Genomic DNA, 24,543 nt, shown 5'->3' on the forward strand with positions numbered 1-24,543 from the left:
CACAGGGCAACTTCCCTGATCTGGTGCCCTTATCTGGAGGGCAATCCTTATGGGCCATTGCTATTGGCTAAATAGTAACTGAATCACTTATGTAACTTAACACAAACTGCCTATGCAACAGACATAACCTGCATACACAAAATATATTATATACAATTGCTATATTTTCATAATAAACATACTTCCATCCTTTTAAGCACTGACAGTTTCTTTGCTAAAAATTATGTTGAACAGCATTATTTTATCATGGTCTGCAGGTCTGCTGGGCTGTAATTTTGTTCCCTCCACATGTCACAGAATGTGTTTTCTCAAGTTTAATTTCAGCCTGCTGGATAGCCGTAAATTAGAATTTGACCAACACTCTTGTAAGAATACTTTAGGCTGCATGTGAGAACGCTTGAATCTTATGCAACCTAGCCCGCTTACCTGCTAAGTGCTGAAACACATTTTATGATAAATGAACCCATGAGATGCATTATCATTTTCAAAAAACAATGTATGTTTGTAAGCACCGTCATGACATAGTGCTGTGACATTCTTTCTCTTTTTAAATTTCAGCTTTGCCATACCTTATGGGCACTTCAAATATGGTTTTGCTTCCAGGATACGCTTTTGCATTTTCATGTGGCTCTTTCACGAGTTCTTTGAAATGCTAAAGGACGAAGAAAAGTCATTTTAAAATTTGTAATAGACTATGAATTTATGAGGCTTTTGCAAGGTCAGTGAACTACCATGTGCTTATTTTGTGGAGATATCAGTCAGTGTCATGGATTTGTTTTATTAGGAATTTTACCCACCACTAACTCTTCCTGTATGCTTAAAACCCCCAAAGGAACCAAAGGCCTTAAATTTACAAAAATCCAACTACTATGACCTCTGAGAGATGGAGTGATGCAAAGCAGTATAAAATGGGAGAAGCTGCACATGCAACAAAACTAGAGTACTGAACACACCGAAAATGTTGAAAGTAAAAGTGGACACCCTAGTCTTAATTCATATTTCTAGGCACCTACATTAACGTTCAAAATATTGATGATTTTACCATCAAAATAAGGAGAACGTGTAAAAAAATGGACTTGTCAATTGAAAGATTCAAACAACTTAAATAAGAGCATAGTAAATGCAACATTGTACTCCAACCTTTAAAAGAATATGTGCAATCCAAAAATTAATCATTTCAACCAATTTATTACAATGACTTCTGGCAATTGTAAACATTGTTAAAAGCTGGATATTTATTATAAGAATATGCACACAATCTACATGATCTTTAAAGTTCTTTATTTTATTATTTCGTCATCAAAATTTTTACAAAACATCTCTGACAATAATATACTTAGAGAAGAGCCAAGTTTTGCTTTGCCCCAGGTTGGGCCACAAAACTACTTTCAGGCTGATTAGAGAAAAATGAAAAAAAAAACAGAACAAACAAACAAAACTATTCAACGGTTAGTCTAAGAGTATTTACATTCCATTAAAACTTATTTTGGGTAAAAATAAATAAAAAATAAAAATAAAAATACAGTTTAAGACATGAGAAGCCAGTCAGATGTTTTTGAAAGTGGATGACAAACACCTACAGCATGACAGTACTGATGTTTTTAAATATTTACATTGATAAACTTCAATGTGTTGACTGGGGAGTCTTGCATTCCAAACTGTAGTACAAATGGAGAACCAAACTGAAGTAGAATTTGTCCACCTGCCAAAAAAAGTTTAAGATTTATCAGTATTAAAATAACAAATTATTGAAGCTAGGAGAAGAGACCGTTAAAGAGGGTGGTTTATGTAAGCAGTTATAACAAGGAAGAATAGCTCAAAATCTCACACAGATGCCAAATGTGTGTTCTTCACTGTATTTTGATCTGATTGAACTTCACACGTATCACCACAGTGGCAAAGAGGCCAATTGAAACACATTTTCAACACCAGTATGGGAATGTGTTATGAAATCAAGATATCTCATGTAAGCTAAGGGAAGGGAACAATGGTGGAGTTTTTAAAGGTTACAGTAAAAATTCAATATGTTAAACTCTTGGGGGTTATCAAAGCCATTTAATGTCTGTATGTCACTGCCCCCTGTGGCAATACAAGTACCCCCTTGATGATCCATGGCAGAAGATCTTAACATTCGATATGGGATTGGAGGGAAATGAGGCTAGGTCCAAAGAATTCTCAGCTCTCAGTAAATGCATTCATTTATGGCTGTTACAGTTACATGGGTCTCCATGGTTTTATCTGCGTCTGCGGATTTCATATCTCAGCATGCAGTACTAGGCGCCAAAACGAACACAAGCGACTATCTGAACAGACAAAACCAGCAGAAGCTATACATTTTGGAATACATGTTTCATGAGCCAGAGTATCTATTGTTGCTGAATAATTAAGTACACACATATTCAGCAAATCTTTCATATAAAAAGCAATTGTATTTTAAATTTGTGTGGGCGTACATACAATAACCTGATACCATATTTTTATTACTTGGGGATGAAATGATTGAATATAAAAGAATTACACATTTCATCTATAGGACAGCGGTCCTTGGCTTTCCATGTTCTGTGTGCAAATTTCGACAAGAAAAGATTTACAAGTAGCAAGGTTTTTTTGTCTTCTCCAATTTACTGTAAGCCTGTAGACTGGATCTGTAATTATTCCACCCTCACAGGCTATTGTGAAAATGCTATGGGAAATCCTGAAAATGGCATCCTTGCCTAGTGCTTGATAACATCTATGGGGAGATAAATCGGCAGATATGTGCCGAGGAACATCGATTGGTTTTGTTTGGGAGATCTAAACGAGGTCATCCTAAGAACAGGACTCAGGACTCTGGAATTCTGGGTAGCAATAGATGTTTTATTTTGGAAATTGACCTCGGGGTGATACAAGCTATTTACATCCTGTGGTTATGCTGGAAAAGGCAAAAAGCTTTATGATGCAGATGCTGGATTACTGCATTTGTGATACAGTAAAAAAAATTTACATGTACATTTTCTTGTCTTTCTCTCTCAGCACAGTATCCAAACAACCACCTAGAATGTTCTGTAAGAACCATGGGGGGATACAGCTGCTGAAGGAAACTATGCAAGGCCTCAGCAAGAAACAATAGACCATACTCACACATAACAATTCAACATGACTTACACCAAATGTTTGGCCCAGCAGGATCACAGCACAATGATAAAATTGCTGAGAAAAGCAAAAGCACCAGGCGTCAAATTTTTATTTTAGAATTGGTCATAGTCAAAAACCCAAAATCACTGATGGGTAATTGAACACATGCATTAGAGACTGCTGGACATGTGTTTGGGAGTTATATACGTAATGATTTTACTATATAGTCTACTGACAAGCCAGAATACGGAAACAAACCCATTTGCTGCTCGGTTCTTTCCACCGATGGACATGGGCCATATCTCAATAATGAGATGAAAACATTGTGTAGCTTTGCTGGGTTTTCATTCACATTGCCGTAACAGAAGCATCTTGGCCTGTTTATGACAATCTCCCCCTGAGCCATGCTTGACAAGAACCAATTGTTTAATGTCTGGTCTCTCGTTCCCCAATGCCACAGATGATATCATCAGCTATATCTTCTCTTTTCTGTATCCCATTCTCATTCTCTCTGTCTGTCTTTATGTCTGGGGATCTGCATTTTGTAGTTTATAAGAACAGAGATAAGAAGTAAAAGTGTGCTTCCTTGCAATGCTCAACCCACTGGCCACATTCCTTTTGGTCAAATGAGACATTCCAGCAGGGATGCAAGACTATGCCTAAAGGGAAGGGGAAGCAGTGTTGCCTAGATCACAATAACAGTTCTAAAGGAGTGTGATTGAAATCTGTTCTCTGTTTTCAAGGGCCAGTTGAGAGTCTGAATGCTCTGTCCTCCACAAATTCTGGGGAAAAAACAAGCCAAACTTTTCTTTTTTGCTGCAGGTGTCAATTTTAATCAGACTCCGAAAAATAAACAAATAAAAAATAAAAAATAAAGCCGGAAACTGAAAACTAACCAAAAATCCACTGTTGCACAGCTTGGAAAATCCTGTTATCCTTGCATTGTACAGAACAAAGATAAGGGAAATGAGAAGACAGCCAGCTTCAGAGATGGTCTTTCATCGCAGCTTAGGAAAAGAGGGTGGTTCTCACACTGGCCCCATGTTGATAGTTCTTTATTAACAGTCAAAGATACCCTGCCTGGGGAACACCAGGTGTGCACAGAATAGGAAACATAAAACCAGCGCTGCGGATGGATAGGGAATGAGATTCTATGGTTTCATCTTTATCTCATAGCTGGTCATAGTTAGTGTAAGGTAACAAACTCTGTGGGTTAATTCTTACAGCAACAGATTAGAATGCCATAGAGATAGCTACTGTGTCCTTCACTTTATAATACGCACAACTCGTCAGGTCTTATAATCACTGGAAATGCTATTTCAATTATTTGCTCAGCATCTGGTAAAAAACATCCCCCAGTTTTACGAATATGTTTCTAAATGATAGAGTCTGGGTTATGTCTCATGCACAGTGTTGTCTATGCCCACCTCCATACTCCATTTCTTTCTCATTTTCAAGTCATGTGAAGCTGCACAACATGATGTTAAATGCGCAGAATACTGTCATAAAGCGCAAAAGAAACAAGTGGAACAAAAATACAGTAACTCTTCCAGAATTACATCACAGTTACATAAGCAGTATGCACTGCCAGTAATGCAGTGTAACTAAGGTTGTGTCAGGCATCAAATTAAACTCTTGTGTACATTAAGGTAATTGAGGGGACTTTCACATCTGATTGCGATCACAAGTGATTTCAATCGTAATACATCTTTAATAAACTATTTATTTTTACCAATTTAGATTTGTCTCCTTTCAGCCCAGGGGAATTCATTTTAAGATTTCATTTAAAATTAGCTAACAAAATAAAGACTGCTTCTTTTGGCAAATTTCTACATTGTGACATGTACACCAGAATTCTTTTGGGTTCACACAGCACAACTGTGTTCTGGAAAACGAACAGAAAGGACGGTGATTACAGACACCCTATGTACTGCAATCTCTCTTTACAGTGTGTAAACAGTGCCGTCCTTTCAGGTTAGAAAGGATTCACGGGCGACATCTGGAGAACATGAGGTGGCTGGACCGGAAGCAAATAAGGAATCTCGCAACCCATCAGGCTCACAGCCTGGCGCTCTTTCTTTGGCTGTCGCAGCTCAACGGGTTCGCTTTCACAGCGCACACAAATTTTCACTGGACTGTCATCCTAAATACACCTTCAGTTCCAAATGATTGGTGACCGCCACCCCTCTGCGGTGGTCTCGGTTCGCTTCTTTTAACTGTCATCATGGTACGTTTACATCAGCATTAGGATTCCAATATTTCTGCCCATATTCAAACAGTGAAAAAGACTAGTCAAGAATGTTTCCTTAGACGTAATGTGTAATTGCATACGCGCATAGTGTTAATCTTAAAAAGTGGCTGAGCAATATTTAAATGCAATTACATTAACAAAAATGAGATGCAATTATGTAATAATTTGCAGTGTACTGTAAAGATACCAAAAGGAAGCTAAGTAACATCACGGGCCATTATTAATGCAAACGACATTTCATAAAACTTACAATTCACAGCAACAGATAACATCTCTCCTCCTGTTCTTTAAATATTCAACTTTATGATGTACAATGTATTCAAACAACAATTAAGAGATAACAGCAATCAATCAAGCCTTCAGTGGAAATTGATCTTTCCTTTTCTCTTTTGTTCTGTACATGTACACTGATTGACAGCTGAGCTTAACTGTTGCACTCTTGCTTATTTATATTGATTTCAGTTTGCAATCAACAAATACACAGGCAGCTTAACTCAGCACCACAAATCTCGCAGCCCAAGCTAATTCAATACTATGAGTAAGCATGATGCATGCTGGGAACTTCAATGACAGGTGTTGCAAAAGACTTCAAATGGGAGAGTGGCACTGAGTAAATGAAGAACCCCAAGAGTGGGTATAAGTGCAGATAATAGCAACAAACGCCAGCTCAACCTTGTGGACTTGGCTATCAAGGGTGCAATGTCCAGTTTTTGTTAGACTGCAGATTCATTTTCTCATTACCGACTATGCAAATTAATTGATATCGTATTGCATTTAATTTCCAGACAGGGGAAAGAGCAGGTTTACTCAGTCTTCATGGCATATTAAAGCAATGAAAGGAGGGCTTGGAGTTTAATAGGGCCCATATGTTCTGGCTAATCATTTTTAAGATGTTGATTTGTCAGTTTCATGGGTCCAGCACTAGGTATTGGTATGTTGATATTAGATCTTCTCTCAGATTTGCTTAGTGTTTCATAAGCAATTATTCTTTCTCCATTGAAGATAAATCTAAAAATACAAAGTAATTTTCAAGACAAAATAATAATATCCTTTACGCCCACACTGCTGTTGAAAAGCTAACTGTTCACAGTACATTTAACATAACCAACAGCCTTTCTTAACATTTTCCAACAAAAGTTCTGCCTTCTCAAAGTGACAATGGCATGTCTAAGAATAAAAAGTGTATTTCTAAAGAATTTCCAAAACCACTCACGTTATAAGTGATTTTATTTCAACGTAAAGGCAAGATCATTGGTTTGGACTTCGACTTCCTTGGAATGTAGCTGTAGGCTATATGATTTGACAGAACAGAAAAACATGTAATATGGAATAAAGCAGAAGAAAACACATATATATCCATCATAAAACCAGAAAGCTAATATTGCAAAATATTGCAAATTTCCTCACAACCTCAAATCTCCATTTTTACAGTAGACACCCTGCTATCTATCTGGGCTCACCTGGATTTAAGATAAGGCTCCTCTTCTCCAGGAGGTTGTGTTTCTGAAGAAGCAAAGACATCGTTTTTTCTTTATTTTATTACTCTCTATTTACAAGATTCACAAGTCCAGCTGGGCTTTTTTTTTGTTTCAGATAGGTTTTTTGACATTCCTTCAGCATCTTCGAAAGTCAGGTGACCTGAAGAGCGTCCCTTTATTTTGTGGGGTCACACAGAAGGTCCTTGATGTGTCCCCCTGGTCCAGCCTTCCAGCATCCTGTGTCCTGCACTGCTGACTGTACGTCATAGAACTGGGTAGATTGGGTTTCGGGCCAAGGAACAGAGACTATACGTCCACAAGTGACAGACAGCACGGAGAACGATCAATACTGCTGGGCAGTTGGGCCCAGGTGACCTTCAGTGTATATTCTTCATATAAAACACCACGGCACACTCAGGCTTCTTCAGTCTGCAAGCATCTGGGTTTACTGCAGATTTTACAGGCATCCTCCCACTACTGAATCAACGGGGCTACAGGGTCATGGTAAAAAAGCATCTTGTACATATCAGTTATATGAAAATGAAAGCCCCAAAGTCACTGGCAAATTCCTTAATAGATTTAAACAAGTTCACGGGTATTTGGGTGTCAGGCGAATAATCATTACTTTTACATTTAAGCAGCAAACTTCTTAGATTATTAGGAGCGAGCAACCTTGAGTAAATTATTATGTTGTGGGTTCAGCAGTTACTAAGTCCTTGTAATGTTTGTCCAAAAAGAGTTGGCTAGTGCTTTTCTCACCAAAGGCTACATCAGTGTGTCAACTCAAGTAGTGTGTTAGGTCACACAGAGGTTAATACTGGTATTGGAAAAATTCAGCAGCAAAAGAAAAAAAAAAATCAAAGAATAAAATAAATAAATAAAAAATAAACAGCAAATAACATAAGCAAGGCATTCTTTGCATTTAAAATAGCATAGATACATGACTTTTGTAGGACATTAAATTTGTCACTACGCTTTCACACCCTTCAATTCAACACATTTTCCACACCCCACTTTGAATAGTTTAATCGGGACAGCTCACCCCTAATAATCTAATAATGGTAAATATTTGACTGCATGTCCGACCACCGATTGAAACCTTATTAGAAGCAACAGCAAGAAACCTTTGAGCTCTGTTAAACTTGAATTTGTTCTGCAATTGTCTTCCCCATCGCAACATTTTCCAGATTCTTTGCAGACTCAATTTAATTACTTGCACGACATTGGGAGAGTGCCAGCATTAATTCCTCAAATAAAGAGCTGTATATAGCTGAGGCAGTAAGTGCAATAATGATAATTGAATTACATTTAAATATTTAGATATCTTCTTTTTTTTCTAGGCAGCTGTAGATGATTTCACGAACAAACGGTAAAAAACAAGACCCAGAAAAGACACTTCTTTCCAAAATGAAGAAGTCACAGAACATTAGGAGTAACTATTTGGATGTAAGATACAGCATCTTACCGCAGCCTTTAATTAGCTATTTTCTCATTCCCACCACAGTGATAGCCTGTACTGCTTCACTACAGTTGCACCCTGTTCAGAGCTACCAAACACAAAGGAAACTTGCAGCTGATTCCATCAATAAGGCCCCTGCAGTTCCCACTGTTGTCACCACTCCTCCGTATATCCATGCCAGCCTGGGTTTGCGTTCTCAGTTTTGGTCATGACCCATTCGGAGGGAGGAAAACGGGGACAGTGCACCCCTCCTCAGCAGACATCACTGTGGGGGGGTCCGGGGGTCCGTGAGAGGGGCTGCAGGCACGGTGGGGAGGGCAATAGTCTGAATGGTCCCGCGCTCTCGTGGAACCCGGTCCTCCAGTCCCTGGGGGGGACCCTCGTAGTTCATGTTGAGATGCAGTGGTTGGTGAGCCTGGCAGTAGTCCACTATGGGTTGCTCATATCTGTAGAATGTCAGTGCACTCACCTGGTGTGGAATCTGCTGGAGAGGGGGGAGGGGGGTGAAGAGAGAGAGAAAGAGATAGGTAGAGAAAGAGAGAGAGAAAGCGAGAGAGAAAAAGAGAGAGAGAAAGATAATAAGGTTAAAGAAATCTCTAGCCGACTGTCAGTTGGGTAGCTTGTTATGCAAGATAACTGAATGGTCTGGACAAATATGCAACCATAAGGAATAGACTTTAGAACATAAACCAATACAAATATCTGATGACAGACAGGCCATTCAGCCCATGTAGGCTCATTTTGAGAAGCAGACTAGAGAACGCTCTGCTTTACATCCATTGCTTGGCCATTGGTAATACATCCAGATTAATATGATTAATATGTTTGCAAATCAATGAAAACAAAAGCAAAGGCAGGCACTGCTCAGAGGCTGCAGCTACAGTGAGGGATCCATTTCCAACAAGGATTGGTAAAATGAAGGTATGGTTGTTACTTTTGGGGATCTGCTCATGAAGTTAGAAACTTGCCATTTCTGTAGCTTTCGAGTTGCAGCCAAAAAGAACAAAGAGGCTGAATGATCAATGCTATCTCGATATCCATAATTTATCAAATAACATTCATCAATGTCTTGATTTTCTCTCTCTGCATCCCTTCTCAGACCCCTGCCAACCAGAGTGTCATGAACTAGATCAGAGAACAGCTTCATCTGTGCACTGAATGGAGAGTTTTGAACAACATCGTACTCTACGGACCGTCTGCTATGGGTTGCCAGAACTAGTACCGATACTATTATTAACACAACACATGCAGCGTTCACTGCTGCATAGAGATGTGGCGTTTTAAATAATGCAAATGAAACAAGATGCTGGTTAAAGTGAGCTGGACATATATTTGGAGAACAGGTGGGCACAGGTTCAAGCTAGAACCAAATTTGAATATGACCGTCATCATGAATTTAAAATTGCCTTTGCAAAAATGATCATGAAAGATGCACAATCCCCTTGGTAAATAAAACAAAAACAGTCCACCGCCTCTATTACAGTATCGACACGACAACAAGGAGGGCCAAAAATGATTATTTTTCCATTTAAAACTAAAATTAGATCCTCAAGAGTGCTTTGCAAAAGAGCCAGGAAGAAAACATGGCTTACTGCAGAGATAACTAGATTGAGAGATAACAAAGCTTTATTTTCCCGTCAGGGGTATTTGGAATTAGGAGACATTAAGACCATTTTGTTCTCTCCCCCTTGATCGGAGCGAAGATTCATTCTTAGAGGTCAGGAATTATGAGCAAAACTACAGACTTCATCTTGCTGCAGAAGGTGCAGTAAGTGAGCTCTAAAAGCTGATTAAAATGAAGTGCATCAAAATATGCTGTAGTTTGAGTTCGGCAACAGTCATCGATCTTACAATGATAAGCAGTGAAATATGTCCAACTAATTATGATGAATTGGTGATGTATTATTTCCTCCTGAAGTCCTATTTCCTGTCAAACTTCCCACCAAACATTCACCTTACAAACATACACAACAAAGTACACTAAACCTCATTTTTCATTTTTCTCCCTCTCTCACAACACACATAGACACACATGCACACACACAAACACACACAAATGCACACAAATCAGAATATGCCATATAAGATCAATACATCTATGACAGAATGCGATAGGTACAATGCCATAGCTTGATTAGACTAGGCTATAAATCTACTTTCTTGACTTGTACAGTAGTAGCCTATAAAGCGCAGTGGAATGAACCAAAACTTGTATTTTGAATTCAGTTTCACTCAAGTGTGTTCTGTTTCCTTGTCCTGCTCTGATAATATATATATGAGAAAAAGCGTGGTTGAATGCAATGGGGACGTTATGTTCATTCATTTCTATGCATGAGTGAGTTTCGCCTAAATTGCCAAAAACAAAACAAATGGAGCACTTTTAATAAAACATCTGTATTATGTAATATTTTATTGCCACAAGTATTATTGTTATCATCCTTATTTTAGGCCATTCAACATGTCCACAGCCAGTATTTTCATTTGAAATTTGCAGATATATATTGATAATCATTGGGTAGCTTTCCCATGCTTCACACACACCCGCACGCACCCACGCACGGATACACACAAATGTGGAGATGACACATATACTGCAAAAAGCTTTTCTGCACAAAGGGAACAGAGCACAGAACTGATTTTATGCAAGCGTACACTTAAGCAAAGCAGCATGGATACCATAGCTTTTTTCCCCCCTCTCTTTTAAATGGTGGCACGACTCCATTAAGCAGAAACTGCTTATTACATTACAGGCACTTTGCAAATTCCACGTGTTCTCCCCGTTTTGTGCTCCGGTGCTTGAAATTCATTAAGTCGCATTAACTTCTGACCATTTCAGCAGGTTTTTATAGCAGTGTTTGTTCATAAATCTACATGCGCGCATGTAAATGTGCAACCAGCTGGTTTCCGCTGTGACACCGTAGCTTACTCTTAGACACTGTGAATTAACTGAACCGAATCGGAGATCATGGAGGTGAACACAATTATACAGAAAATGTTTGCACGCCAGTAAAATTATTTGTGCGTGTATGTGCCTGCATTTGTAATTGTCCCCCCTTCAAGATACTCAGCTGGGCGATCTACAAATTATACTCAAGAAGCTGGCAGAACAGAAGCACATCGTGAATTTATTACACCAAAGGACTGTACTGTGGCAGTTCCATTTCAGCCTCTGAATTGCAATTAGACTGGACTAAGAATTTCCAGAGCAGCTGGATTCTGTGGGCAATTAAGTAAGATTGAGGGGTGTCCGGCATTGGCCAAAAAATGACAAGATGGCCTGAATCACGCTCTTCATCCATTGATTATTGAAGCCCCCTTCACAGTTAGCTTTCGAAAACCATTCTTTAGAAATTATGGACTGCAATAAATCAGCACTTCTCAGCATTGACTGCCAGAGCAGATCACTCCAAGGATCCCATTGGAATCCGATACGATTTCCACCCCTGCGCTAAATTACAGTGCAGCAGGAGCTTTGCGCAAAGAGACTGGCCGTCTGATGAAGCGTCGCGGACCGCCTCCAAGAGGCACCGTGATGGAATCAAAGATGTGGCATTTGAATAATCAGCCAGAGAGCTTCTTCAATACATATTTCATGCGAGGTCAAATTTGTATATTTATTCATGCATCGTGCTTCTGTGGAGGCTTTGCTCGTGGTGGCTTTTCCCCCCCCCCCTTCCCTAAGTGTTTAGTATTCAGTTTAGTCCTGGGTTATTGTGTGGGAAACAGACAGTGTAAATGCGTTTAGTAGGGGGTCCGCATCGAGGAAGCCACGTCGTAAACTGCCAGCGGAACAAACGGCTAGTTTAAGGGTATGTTTGCCTAATTAGGGAAATGTGGAGAGAGGCGAAAGTGCATTTTAGCATGGAAATGAGCGCATTCCTCCGTCGCACTGAACAAACGGCCTCTTGCACATGTTTGCAGCGCCATTATGGAAGGAGGGGGAGCAGCTTGGAGCACTATTTTAAATCACGTGTACTCTCCTGTTAATTTCTTAATTGATGCAGATCCCATTATGTGTGGCTGGTGCGATTACTTCATGGCTTCGCATCGTCCAGGGTTCCCCAGCTGAACTCCCTGGGTGGAGGAACTTCCGAAAGACTTGCTTTGGCAAGCATTCCTGGCAACTTTTCTCCCTGCATATATCATTAGCCTATGCTGGGATGGGTTTATTATTAAGGTATAGCTATCTGATCTGCAACATTAGTTTTTTAATTTTGTATTTTTTGTGGATTTTGAGATGGTAAGACATCGGGAGCTGTGGTGCTCAGCCTTGCCAGCAGCCAGGGGAACTGTGGCTTAAACTCGTTGCCATCGACCCCATCTGGATACGAGACCTAATTGGGTTACCTTGTCAGTCCTGCTGGCTGTTATAATGGATCTGTCACACACCCTTTCTAAGTAAAATTGAGCAATCAATTTTCCATCGATTACAATGCTATTGAATGTAACTCTGTTTGGCCAAACAAGAGCTTTAAGTTACACCCCCCACACACTTATACAACCCAGAAAAATAAGAAAACAGTATAACAGTGTAAACACCTTGGTGGCCCTGGCTTAACCTGGGAGACGGTAAGAAGCACATATCTTTTTCTGCACATATCAAAAACAAGCCTTTATCTTTCCCATTGTTCTTCTGTGTCTCTTCTTCCTCTGGGGCACTCTGCTTAAACACCCTCACCCCTGAACCCCAACCCATCCTCCACACCCCTCCCCTCCTGAAAATAGGATTAAATTTGTGTCTGAGTGATATTTAAAAAATAAAAGGCTTTTTGGCTCTGATGCAGGAGTGCCCATCCAGGTTTAATCAGGAGTATTAGGAGCAAGCTGGCTGTTAGAACCCGGGCTTTTAAAGACGTGACTCATAGGCTAGCGCGCAGCGGCCTGGGCAGGGGCCAGCATTTGCACATTAAGCTCCAAATGCTGCAGACACAGGACTTTGCCCTGGACCTTCTCCCCTCCTCGTTTCTCCTCCTTTGCTCAGCTGGAAAGATTCTTCCATTTATCTCCGGCAAAAAGGACACAAGGAGGCGACTAAAGAAGAGCTATTCTCACCATCGACGGCAATAAAGAAGATTTATCTCCCTTTATCTGCTGTTATTACTTATTCATATTAACAAGAATTGAGGATGTTGAGACACGAATAGAGAAGTTGTCTTGTAGATGAATCCATCTCAGATAGGAGACATCACAGAAAAGCTAAATGCTTGTTTTAAAGCTGAATGCTAGTTTTGCATTCACTCAGCAAAAAGGGGTATGGCAATCAATGACAAAAAGCGATAATTTTATATGATACATTTTACATTCTTCCCCTGTCCTTTTTTTTGTTTGTCTTGATTAAAAGCTATATGTTGCTATCTGATACAATTGTAGTAGAAGACGAGCCAATCTTGATAGTATTCAGAATTTTTCGTGTGCTACTTATGAGAAACTACATACTGTTACTGATACTTTATGAGAACTCAAACCAGTTACTTGATAGCACTGAAAATTACAAATAGGGAGACAAAGAAAAAGTAGGGCATAAAACTGTCTGAAGAACAGTTACTTATATAAAGTATAAATGCTTCAAAACATGATTAAATAGAAATGCTGTAACCCCCATGGCAAGATACATTACCTCAGCCTCTAATATAAATCAAACTGTATAAATGGGTCCTAGAATAAGGGAAATGTAGAGTTCTAAATATTGTAAATAAATGTGGATAAGGGCATCTGTGAAACAAAGAAGGGAATTAAATTTACAGAGATGAATACAAAGCAGAAAATGCATCTCTGCTAATGCCATCAAACAGAAAAGGCTTTCCTTGTGCACGTGGGATACACGAAGGAATAATATTCAGAACTTAAATGGTATCAACAAAATTTTTCACAGATGTTCTATATATTTTCTCCAGATTCCCCCAGTACATTTCTCTGCACAGCCTTACTCCAAATGCCATCTTCTATTCAGCTAATTATGTATTAATGAAGGTTTACTTAGAAACACAGGGCCCATCTGGTCAATGATAAGCAAATGTTTCCAGGTCTCCATTACAGTCAATGGAGTTAGTGTATATACATAACCCTTTTCCCCCAGAGTCAAAGCCCATGCAGTTACTTTTCTATTTAGAATTGCTTTGAGACAAACCTACCAATTCAGCACCTGAATATTTAAAGGTTGCTTGTTGTTTGGCCGCCTCAGTTGTTCCATAATAGAGACAGCTCCACGGTCCCCCCATCGCTGGAAATGTTTTTCAAGACAAGTATGCGCGAGGTCGTGGAATGAGGTTTAAATTTTCATAATACCATTGGAAACTGCTGCAGCTATCAGGCCACACCGAGTAAAATGCTCTTCCTCAAACTGCAGGGGCATGCCTTTAGCAGCTGAGAGTCAGAAGCTGTGTGAACGGAACTTCCCCCGAGCGCGTAAGCGGCACATGTTGATGTTGGGTCAAAGCGAAAGGAAAAATCTCTTCCTCTTTCCATTACGCTTTCTCTTTAAAGAAAAGTATAAAGAAATAAGCCGGTTTCCCCTCGTCTGTCTCCGGCTCCGCAAGAACAGTGCATACTCTGGAGAATGGCCGATCAACTCTCACATCATTGTGCGCGGCAATTAATTCTATTTTCTAAGCTATTAGGTTGGGATTGCTTATCAAAGCGTTCACTCAAATCATTTCCCCTCGCGCTCCTCCGCGCAGAGGTCAGGCCGCAGCGAAAATGATTTCTTTCCGCGAGCCGCTACGTGACAGACTGCTGCGACAGGCCTCCGCCGCGACGCGCCCGGGTCCGCGGCTGCGGCTGGGGGGGAGGTCGAGGCCCGCGCCGCCATGTTAACAGCATCCTCGGGCCCGGCTCCAACCTCTCTCCGTCAGCCGGGCGATCCGCCTGGCGCTCCCGTCCCAGCGGCTCGGAGCGTGCGGACGTGGAGAGGAGCGCGCGGACGGCTCGCTCTTATCGCCCCGGCACCGGGACGGGCCCGCGGGCGGCCAGCGAGACGCGCTAATGATTCCCGCCGGGCCGCTCTCCCTCTTCGGCAGTCAGAGATAAAGCGGCCAATCAAACGGGGACCCCGTCGCCCTGCAGGAGGCGATAAGCCGTCGTGCCGGGGGACCCGGGAGAGTTCCCGCCGCAGGTTGGGATGGCGCGGGCTGTCACTGTTGTCTGTGTGTTAATGAGCGCACTGCACTGAGGTTCCCTGATTGACGTACCACAATCAATTTCAGCATTCAAAAGCCTCCGAAGAGCAGAGACAGGTTGAGACCCACTGGATTCTTGAGCTGTCCTGAAAATTGCATGTTCTTATCATTCGAACCTGCCCACATTTTTCCAAGGACCATCTTTCACACATCATTATAATTACAATGAACCTGGAGATATATTGCTATATGCACAATGGACTACAGATGTTCTCACACAGTACTAAGGAGGTATTGACAGACTCAACACAATGAGAATGTTTGGCTGCAATTTTGTGCATTCCAACAGTGATTTAACGGTAACATGGGACCAGGTTTGCCGACAGAAACCATTTGTTATAAATGTACATAAAAATAATACCTTGGAGTAAATCCGACAAAGCCTGGCTGGTGTGTGCATGTTCTCATTCTAGGGTTTCTAACAAAATGCTTGTTTTTTTGTTCGAAATATATCCTTGACATTATTCAAATGTTCCATTCACCTTTTTAGAATGTAAGCTCAGCTAAGCACCTCAGGCAGCTCAAGAATTTAAGTCTGTGATTCTTACATAAACAATATACAACTGGTAACGCTATACACGTACAATACAGCACATGTTCTGAATACTAATAAATGAATTAAGAATAATGAGTGGGAGTGAATTAGGCAGTGCAATGTGGGACTTGGATTTGGGTACAGCGAATAATGTAGTAACCCTGTTCTATTTTTGAGCATCTTCCCACCTTAAAAATATCTTTTTCTGGCCCTCTTTCATTTCCACATCAGCCAATCAAAAATTCTGTTGCTTGATTTTTTTTTGTCTTCATTGCTCTCCTGTGTTCAGCAATGTTTCTTCTGTGTGAAGTACATTGTCAGTATTCAGCTGGTTTTAATTTTAATCACACAAAGTGGTATACAGGCAGATCAATCACGTGGTGTATTAATGGTGGCAAGTGCATACAAACCACTTTCATAGTAGATCAGAAAAAAAGCAAAGCAAAAAACACTTTTTACAGTCATTGCAACAGTCATTGCAAATGCGTAGTTGTAGTCAAATTTATGTTTTCATTGTAATGAAAAAACTACCCTTGTGTATGTGAATTAAATTTTAAATATGGACATCAATTTATTCAAATTCAAACTAAAATATGCACAATATGCTCAACATACTCAATATGAGACAAACATATACGCCAGCCCAATAGATGAGTAAATCAGTGTTGACTCTGAAACCTTTTGTTAAGCATTAGCAAATATGATCAACTTTACACCGCTGTTAAAAGAGGCTTAATGCAGCAGACATGGGATTTATCTCCCCCTAATGCAGTTCATCCCATTAGATACTTACTCATGTGTGTGTCATATGCGCAAATGAGTTGTATAAACTGGGCCTAGTCATCGATGTCACTCTATGAATGTGCTTTCAATAAGTATGACTGGATTTAACGGGGACTGTTGCATTGAATGTGATTGGATCTGAAGGGGTATAAAAGCCTTCATGCATCCATTGTATGACACCACTTGGGTGCGAGGTTGTATGCTAATGCTTGGTCGTTCATTTGGATAAAATCCTCTGCTAATAATCCATATGAGTCAGATAAAAACAACTTGGCAATAATGACAATATATATATATATATATATATATATTGCCAAGCATGAAATTGCGTTTTGGATTTAAAAATCATCCCAATTCTTTAGGGATGCTTGGCAGATCTTCCTGTGATGTGAGAGTTGCCTCCACTGTTGGACAACAGCGGTCAGAGATGTGACACTGGGACTGGAATGATGGGGAGAGGCCAGAAAGAGGGGTAGAGAGAGGGATGCTGCAATTCAAAGTGGCAGCAACCACAAATGCCACAGCTTAGATTTGCACACAACCCCACACACTTACAGAGTGACACAAGGCAAATGCTGACTGGCAAGAGTGAACCCCCCAGTAAATCAGATGCCTCTTTAGCAAATGGTAATTAAAATAACCTCAATCCTCAAATCCCTAATAAATATTTCATTAAGCAGCTCTGGGTGACTGTTATTGCTATGGAGCAACAATATTTCAAAGGGTTCTCAGAGAAATAATTCCAAAAGGGAGGGGGGCAGGGGGTGGCGAGAGGATTAAGTTTTGGAGGGAGGGTGAGTGTAGATGATTTATGTAGTGGGGCAAGGAATGCAGCTCTTGAATGTAATGAAATGGGTAGCCTATTTAGAGTACACACAAATATATTGCGAAGGCTATATACAGATAAAAAAGTAAAAAAAAGAAAAAGACTATTACCAGACATCATGGCCGCAAATCCATACACACTTTTACATTTTTCATAGTTTTACTCAGAATTATGTTTCGGAATGTTGATTTCATAGTAGGTTAATAATCAAGAGAATAACCCATCCATGACAGAACATTTCTGCTTCCAAATATTTCATTTGTGGGAACATGCAGAAAATAGCACAACCTTTGGAAACACAACTTGTTTGAAAGCATGTTGTTATTCTATATAAGATCTTACATTTCATCACATGATAATCATATTTTCACTGTGGAACCCAGTTACAAAGATAAAGGTACAGAAAAAATAAAATCTACATAAATTATGCAGTCTGTTGTTATATCAGGCACTGTCACATAGTCCAACTGAAAGTACTCACAATTTTATAATTGAATTATATCTGGGAAAATCCTTCGCAACTTCTGACTGGAAACAGCTGTGAGAGGCAAGGTGTGTGTGGACATATGTGGCTCTGGCAACACATCCAACAGCATCCAGATTTATCGCACTATTTACCTTTCCAGATAGGACGCGGCATGAATCTCATTCTCAGAGGAGAACTTGGTGCTCTACTCGCTGGGTGATGCAGTCTCCCAGGCGATCATTCATGATATCGTTCCCCGATACGGCTCATCTTTGTGCGACCAGAGAGGCAATCACAGCAGTGCTTTCAGAACTGTTTGGCCTTACTGTAACCGAGGACTTAGCATTTGTACACGCCACTCTTGCCGCATAAGTAAGAGCTCCATAGGAGCCGAATAGGCAGTCCATTTTTCATACATGTTGGAAATTGGTTTGAGGATATGACAGATCATTTTATGAGGGCAACATGTTATGAATATAAGCACTGAATGGCACGGGCAATTTCCCCTCACTCTATTAATGGCCCATTTATGGCAAACATTGAAGAAATATATTTCTCTTTATGAAATAAAAAAAAAAACAGCATTTAATCTTGTCTGTGCCCATAGGGCTGTCTGGCAGTTGAACAGTAATTGGATCAGATTATCCACCAATTTTGATGTCTGCGGCCTCAACTGCAGAAACACTAAATCACAAGTACTGGGCCACCTGTAGTTTTTCAAAAAAATCTTTATTTAGATAATTTTTTCTCTCCATTTTTCTCTACAATAACACAAAATGATGTTTTGAGGAATGTCATGCCTAAGATTATTTTTAAGTAAAACTCATATTTTTATGTTATTGTTGGTAGAAACAGAAAAAAGTGTTTATATATTAACTGAGTTCTTCTCTACCTAAGGTTTAAAAAAAAAAAAAAAAAAAACAGGTGGCCTAATACTTTTGGCCTGTACTGCATAATTATTTTTTTCTGTGACAATCTTTGTAGGTAGAAGTATAATCTTCTACCTACAATAACACAAAAAGATGAGCACTACATTTGAAATGAAACATGAATATGTTTGAACATGCATTTGACTTGCTGAAGATAAGACTGAAGGCAAAAAGGCCCCAGAACAAACAGGAACACTGAAGATGGCTGCAGTACAGGCCTGGCAGAGCATCACCAGAGAAGGTACCCAATATCTTGTGATGTCTACAGTTAGTAGATTTCAGGCTACAAAGGACCAATCACTAAGTATGACAACTTTATTTCAGATTATGCTAATTTGTCCAATTACATTTGGTTCCCTTAAAATGTGGCATATTTTGTATAAAAAGGGCTGCAATTTCTACATGGATCACCCAATATAGATGCAAATACCCTCACATTAATGCTCACAATCTTCAGTTTAACCTCATATTAATTTCATTTCAAATCCAATGTGCTGGAGTACAGACCCAAAACAACAGAAATTGTGCACCATGTATGTACTGAAAAAACACACACACATACTGTATATACAGACATACATACAAACAAACAAGATTCAGTGATCAATTTAACTGAACATTTGTTTCACACAGCCTTTCAGAGCAATTTGCCAAGTGATCGTATGTAACTCCTGTGGGAGTGGATCATTTCAATGTAATAAAGCAATGAAATGTACTTGGCTGACAAAACAAAACCTTGCACAGTTTCATAATGCCACGCCACGACGTGGCTTTAATTTGCTTCATTAACATAATCCACCCTTTTGCAATTCAAACGCATCAGCCACAACAGCGGCATTTCCTCCAAAGTGATACACAGATCATAATTTAGTTCTCAAAGCTTGTCACGAATATTCTGGAGAGGGTGAACAGAATGTCATTAAACGACAAGGCATAAAACAGATTTGTTTATTTTCTATCTTTTTTTTTGCTATTTCCTGCTGACACAACACACACACACACACACACACATTCAGCTGTCAATTGTAAATACACAGCACAGAACAGAATATAACTGTATACAAACTTTGTATACGAACTTAACCTTTATATTACCAGGTATGGAGATGGAGGAGATGATTTGGTGGCCACATATAGAGACAGTTTTTTGTGGGAATTTGCCTAGGGCACAGGGGTTAGCTCCCCAGCCCTTTCAAAAAAAGGCCATGGTATTTTTAATGACCACAGTAAGTCAGGATCTCAGTTTAGTGTCTTATCCAGGGGATGACACTTACAATTCCACCCGTTCATCCATTATCTGTACCTGCTTATTTCTGGTCAGGGTCGCGTGGGGTGCTGAAACCTATCCCAGCATGCAGTGGGCAAGAGGCAGGAATACACCCTGGACAGGACGCCAGTCTATCGCAGGGCAGACACCTAAATTATTTTCTATATTCTTTGTGGGCCTAGTGCATTATTCTTTCAGGGGCCCAGAATTCCTGGCTACTCCCTGACCCACATCGCTGTTTTGGGGCACTGCCTTTCTAGTAGGAATGTCCCTTATTGGACCAACAAACCTCTTCTGCAAGGATGGATCAAGACATTACTTGTTCAGTGAAAACATGCACATACACCTCTGGTGGCCCCCTGGACCCACTAGTACTCAGGTAGTTTTACCTGTTATACCCCCTTAGCTTCGCCTTCAACTTAATTTTCCTTCCATCCAAATACTAACCAAGCCCACACCTGCTCAGCTTGAGCACACAAACATGAAAAGGCTACAGGGTGGTAAATACAATCAATGGAAACATTATCAATACATACATAACAAAGATAATTTCAATTACTATTTTTCCTTCAGTCTATTTACCACTTTCAGTTAATTAAATTAAAGATGCTTTACTGGAAAGTTTGGAAAGACAAGGCCAGAACCCCCCTTCCCCTAAAAACATTTTTTTCTGCAGATTGTTAAGCCTCTTATCATTTTAATGCCTTTTTATATCCCCCAAACCACCCACCCCCCAAATTATTCCATCCATCCTGGTCAGGGTCGCGGGAGGTCCATCCATCCATCCATCCATCCATCCATTATCTATACCCGCTTATCCTGAGCAGGGTCGCAGGAGGTGCTGGATCCTATCCCAGTATGCATTTGGCGAAAGGCAGGAATATACCCTGGACAGGCCGCCAATCTATTTCAGGGAACACACACCATTCACTCACACACTCATACCTACAGGCAATTTAGAGTCTCCAATTAGCATTCTCCAAGACCTGCTTGCTGGAAGGCAACGGTGCTGCACCACCATGCCGCCCTCAAAATATACCATACAGTCAGAATTAGGGTTATTTCCTATGTAACCCCTGGCAACATAATTTGTGGCATCACGTGAGGATATTGCTTGATACGCATTTCTACATTTTTGACTACTCCCACCAAAAAATAAACAAAATAAACAAAAAGAAATTAATGCACACACACAGACACATATGTATACAACATGTAAATAAAACAAGATTTGTTAGGGGTCTACATTTAATTCAAAATGAAAACTGAGAGGATTGCCACATAACTGTAAAAACAGACAACAGAAAATTGTAACTCGTGTTCCGTAATTCAGGCCTTCTGCATGTCATGTCCAAATTATCCCTCTGACAACCCTTGTCAGCTAAATTGATACATTTTCCAACCAATTTCCTTCAGATGATGGTTTTCTATTGTTATGGTGCTCACCCAGTGCTACTGTCCCTTTTGTCATTCCTTGTTTGTTCATGGTCTCATGTACATCTGATTAATGCAGATCTCAGATTTTGTCAAGAAAATGATATAACCAAAACAAATGTCAATAAAAAAATTGTTTCACAGTTGCTTGCGAAGAGATACATAAATAAATAAATAAATGAGGCATAATCTGTGTCTGCTCTGTCCCCCTGTCTGAAAATGAGCATTGTGGGTGGACACGCAGCTTGGTGCAATTATGCAAGCGCATGCTGTTAGTTCTTTCCACAGACTGCCAGAGCCATGTGTGTCAACCAAGTGGGACTGGAGAGCTAACGGCAAGTGACAAGTCTCCAAAAGGACAGAGAGTGGCCTTCTGAACTCAGCCCAGCCCACTGGGTGTTCCAGTAGGGGTGCATCAGCACAAAAAAATCTTAGTTCTTTCGAACCTCAGTTTCGACTTTTTGGTACGGCAGAAAAAAAAAATAAAATGTGAAATTGCTTTTCACTTAATGAAAATTTCAACAGTGGCGAACAAAAAAATAAGTTATATTAACAATAAATCATCGGGGGGGAACTCAGAGTCTTGAATATAAATTCCCCACAATGAAAAAACGTTTGGTGCATTCATTAAAGATTGGAATTGTTCATTTCAGTGTATGCCAAACCAAACGTCCCATACTGAATGGTTTGGTACAGATACGTGTACCACTCCACCCCAGGTTCCCAGGTGTGAAACACACTGCCAACTGGAGTTAGTCATCCAAACCAGCATGATGATCCCTCATACACCAAGTAGTGGCTGATCCCCAGATCAGTCTCTGAGAACATGTGCATTCAGAAATATTCAAACTGCTCTTTCTTTTCGGACAGTACTGGTAACAGTGGACCGTGCACCCCACAACCCCTTTAAACAAAATGGCTTTGCCACTGCCTCCTGGGCATTTTGAAAACATTTAACACCTCGACGTATTTTAATATTCAATCTTTTCTCCCATCTCTCTTTTCTCACATTTCTCTGCGTGTCACACAGAACAGCATGGTAATATTCTGTAAAGGCCATATACTGGAATGGAAAGGGACAGGTGTAAGAGAGGGAGAGGCTGGAGGGAGATTGGCTGAGTGCACATCAATGTGCTGGAGACAGACCATTTCATTTCCTAATGTATTTCACTGGTTTATGGGACTAACCGGCTGCAGACGGAGAGATATCAAGCTAATGTAGCGCCACGCGGGTATACCTGTGTTCTTGTAAAGAAAAGGAAAGTCAAAACAATAACAGCAGCAGTAACTAATGTAATGCTGGGAATGGAGCCTTTTTGGGGTTTTACTGAAAAATCATTGGTGGTGGAACTGGCTGCCTGTCCTTCTCCAAGAAATCAATACCGTTTTTGGTGAATTTTTGCAAGATGTACAGAAAATGGATTCTTTTAGAAGAACACACTTTTGGAAAATATTGACACTGAAACTAATGTGAATTAATGTAGCAATATGCCATCAATCCAGTTCTTTCAAATACAACCACAAGATCAGAATATCAAAGAGCTTCCAGATGGTTCTGATATCTATTGCATCTATTCCCTATTTAGAGTCTTTGGTGCTTTTTTCAAAGATATGAAGTCATTCTTTTTCACACCAGGAACCCCTTTCATAAAGAAACCAGTCTTATTCGCAAACATCATATGAAACCACTTATTTATTTCGTAATTGCAGTCGTTCTGTGCAATAGCTTCGCCTGATAAATGAGAGCTTTGCACCACACAAAGGCGCAAATGGAAAAAAAAAAAGTGGAGAGCGTGTTAAATAACGCAGCTGATGTCCACATGCATTTTTAAATGGAAATATTTCAGCAGCTGAAAATCCTTGTCAATAAGCGTTTCCTTGTCAATAAGAGATGAAAAATCCAGCCTAAGGATAAGGCGCCCCTGTGCACACACCGCTCATGACAGACAAGAGTCCTTGCTTTTTTATTTTCTGGTTTCTGTTGGGAAGAGGGAATCGCTCAAAGGAAAACAATGTACTGCTGAAGGTCGTGGCTATTTCTCTGAAGTACAGCTTTGAGTCACAATTAAATCTCAGATTAGTCCCCAAAATAAACTTTAATTAATTTGAGAAAAGCCCCCCATCATATGACAAGTGCGATATTGGCCTGAACTCAATCAAAATTTGCCTACAAATTTGACTCACAAATAAAAGTTCTGCACAAGCACAGTTAGGCCAGTTCATTTACTGTATTTGTCAGGGGAAAAACAAAGTTAAGGACATATTTTAACTGAATACTTTATGTATATAGCAATTACATTTTAAACATGTGGCCATATGCTTTTGAATTAATCTACAGTGATGTGTGTACACATCCATATTAAATATTTCATAAAAATGTATAGATTTCCCAATATGGCCCATGTGTGTATTGGACTGTCTCCTGGCTGATCCCTTAGCTTAGCCTTGTAGTCTGGCCCCTCTTTGGGGAGTATGAATTTCACCTAATCTCCAACTCACCTGTTTTTCTCATCGAAAATACCACTCAGATCAAGAGAACCTTTAGTGTAAAGTAGGGATGTCCTGATCTGATCCATGGATCTGTATCCGCTCCTGATACCATTGTATTTTGTGGATCAGTTATTGGCTAGGACACGCCCGATCTGAATCCGATCCTGTCTGACACTGCAACACTTAATATGCATGTTAATTCTTCCCTGTAGCAAAGCTTTGCCTTCGTACTTTCTGACTGTTTACTCTCTATGCCAATTGCCTGAATTCACCATGACTCCTGTGAACAAGCACTATCCATTCGCCACCACGAATGAGGCAGTTTTTTTTATGAAA

The 24,543-nt window shown here is 40.1% G+C and overlaps 1 protein-coding gene across 5 annotated transcripts in view; it reads right to left on the reverse strand.

Moving 5' to 3' along the window:
• Positions 1-6,960: 6,960 nt before the first annotated feature.
• The window catches only part of LOC135261333 (leucine-rich repeat transmembrane neuronal protein 4), an 89,423-nt gene continuing 71,840 nt past the window's right edge, over positions 6,961-24,543 (reverse strand). For 2 of the 5 annotated variants that reach the window (XM_064347544.1, XM_064347546.1), the window contains exon 3: positions 6,961-8,786. In XM_064347544.1, coding sequence (XP_064203614.1) covers positions 8,565-8,786 — 222 coding nt within the window. In that variant the 3' untranslated portion in view covers positions 6,961-8,564. The remainder of the gene's footprint in view (positions 8,787-24,543) is intronic. The other 3 variants (XM_064347545.1, XM_064347547.1, XM_064347548.1) reach the window with 3 other exon arrangements.

Source organism: Anguilla rostrata, chromosome 8 (assembly GCF_018555375.3).
Source record: "Anguilla rostrata isolate EN2019 chromosome 8, ASM1855537v3, whole genome shotgun sequence".
Lineage (NCBI taxonomy): Eukaryota > Metazoa > Chordata > Actinopteri > Anguilliformes > Anguillidae > Anguilla > Anguilla rostrata.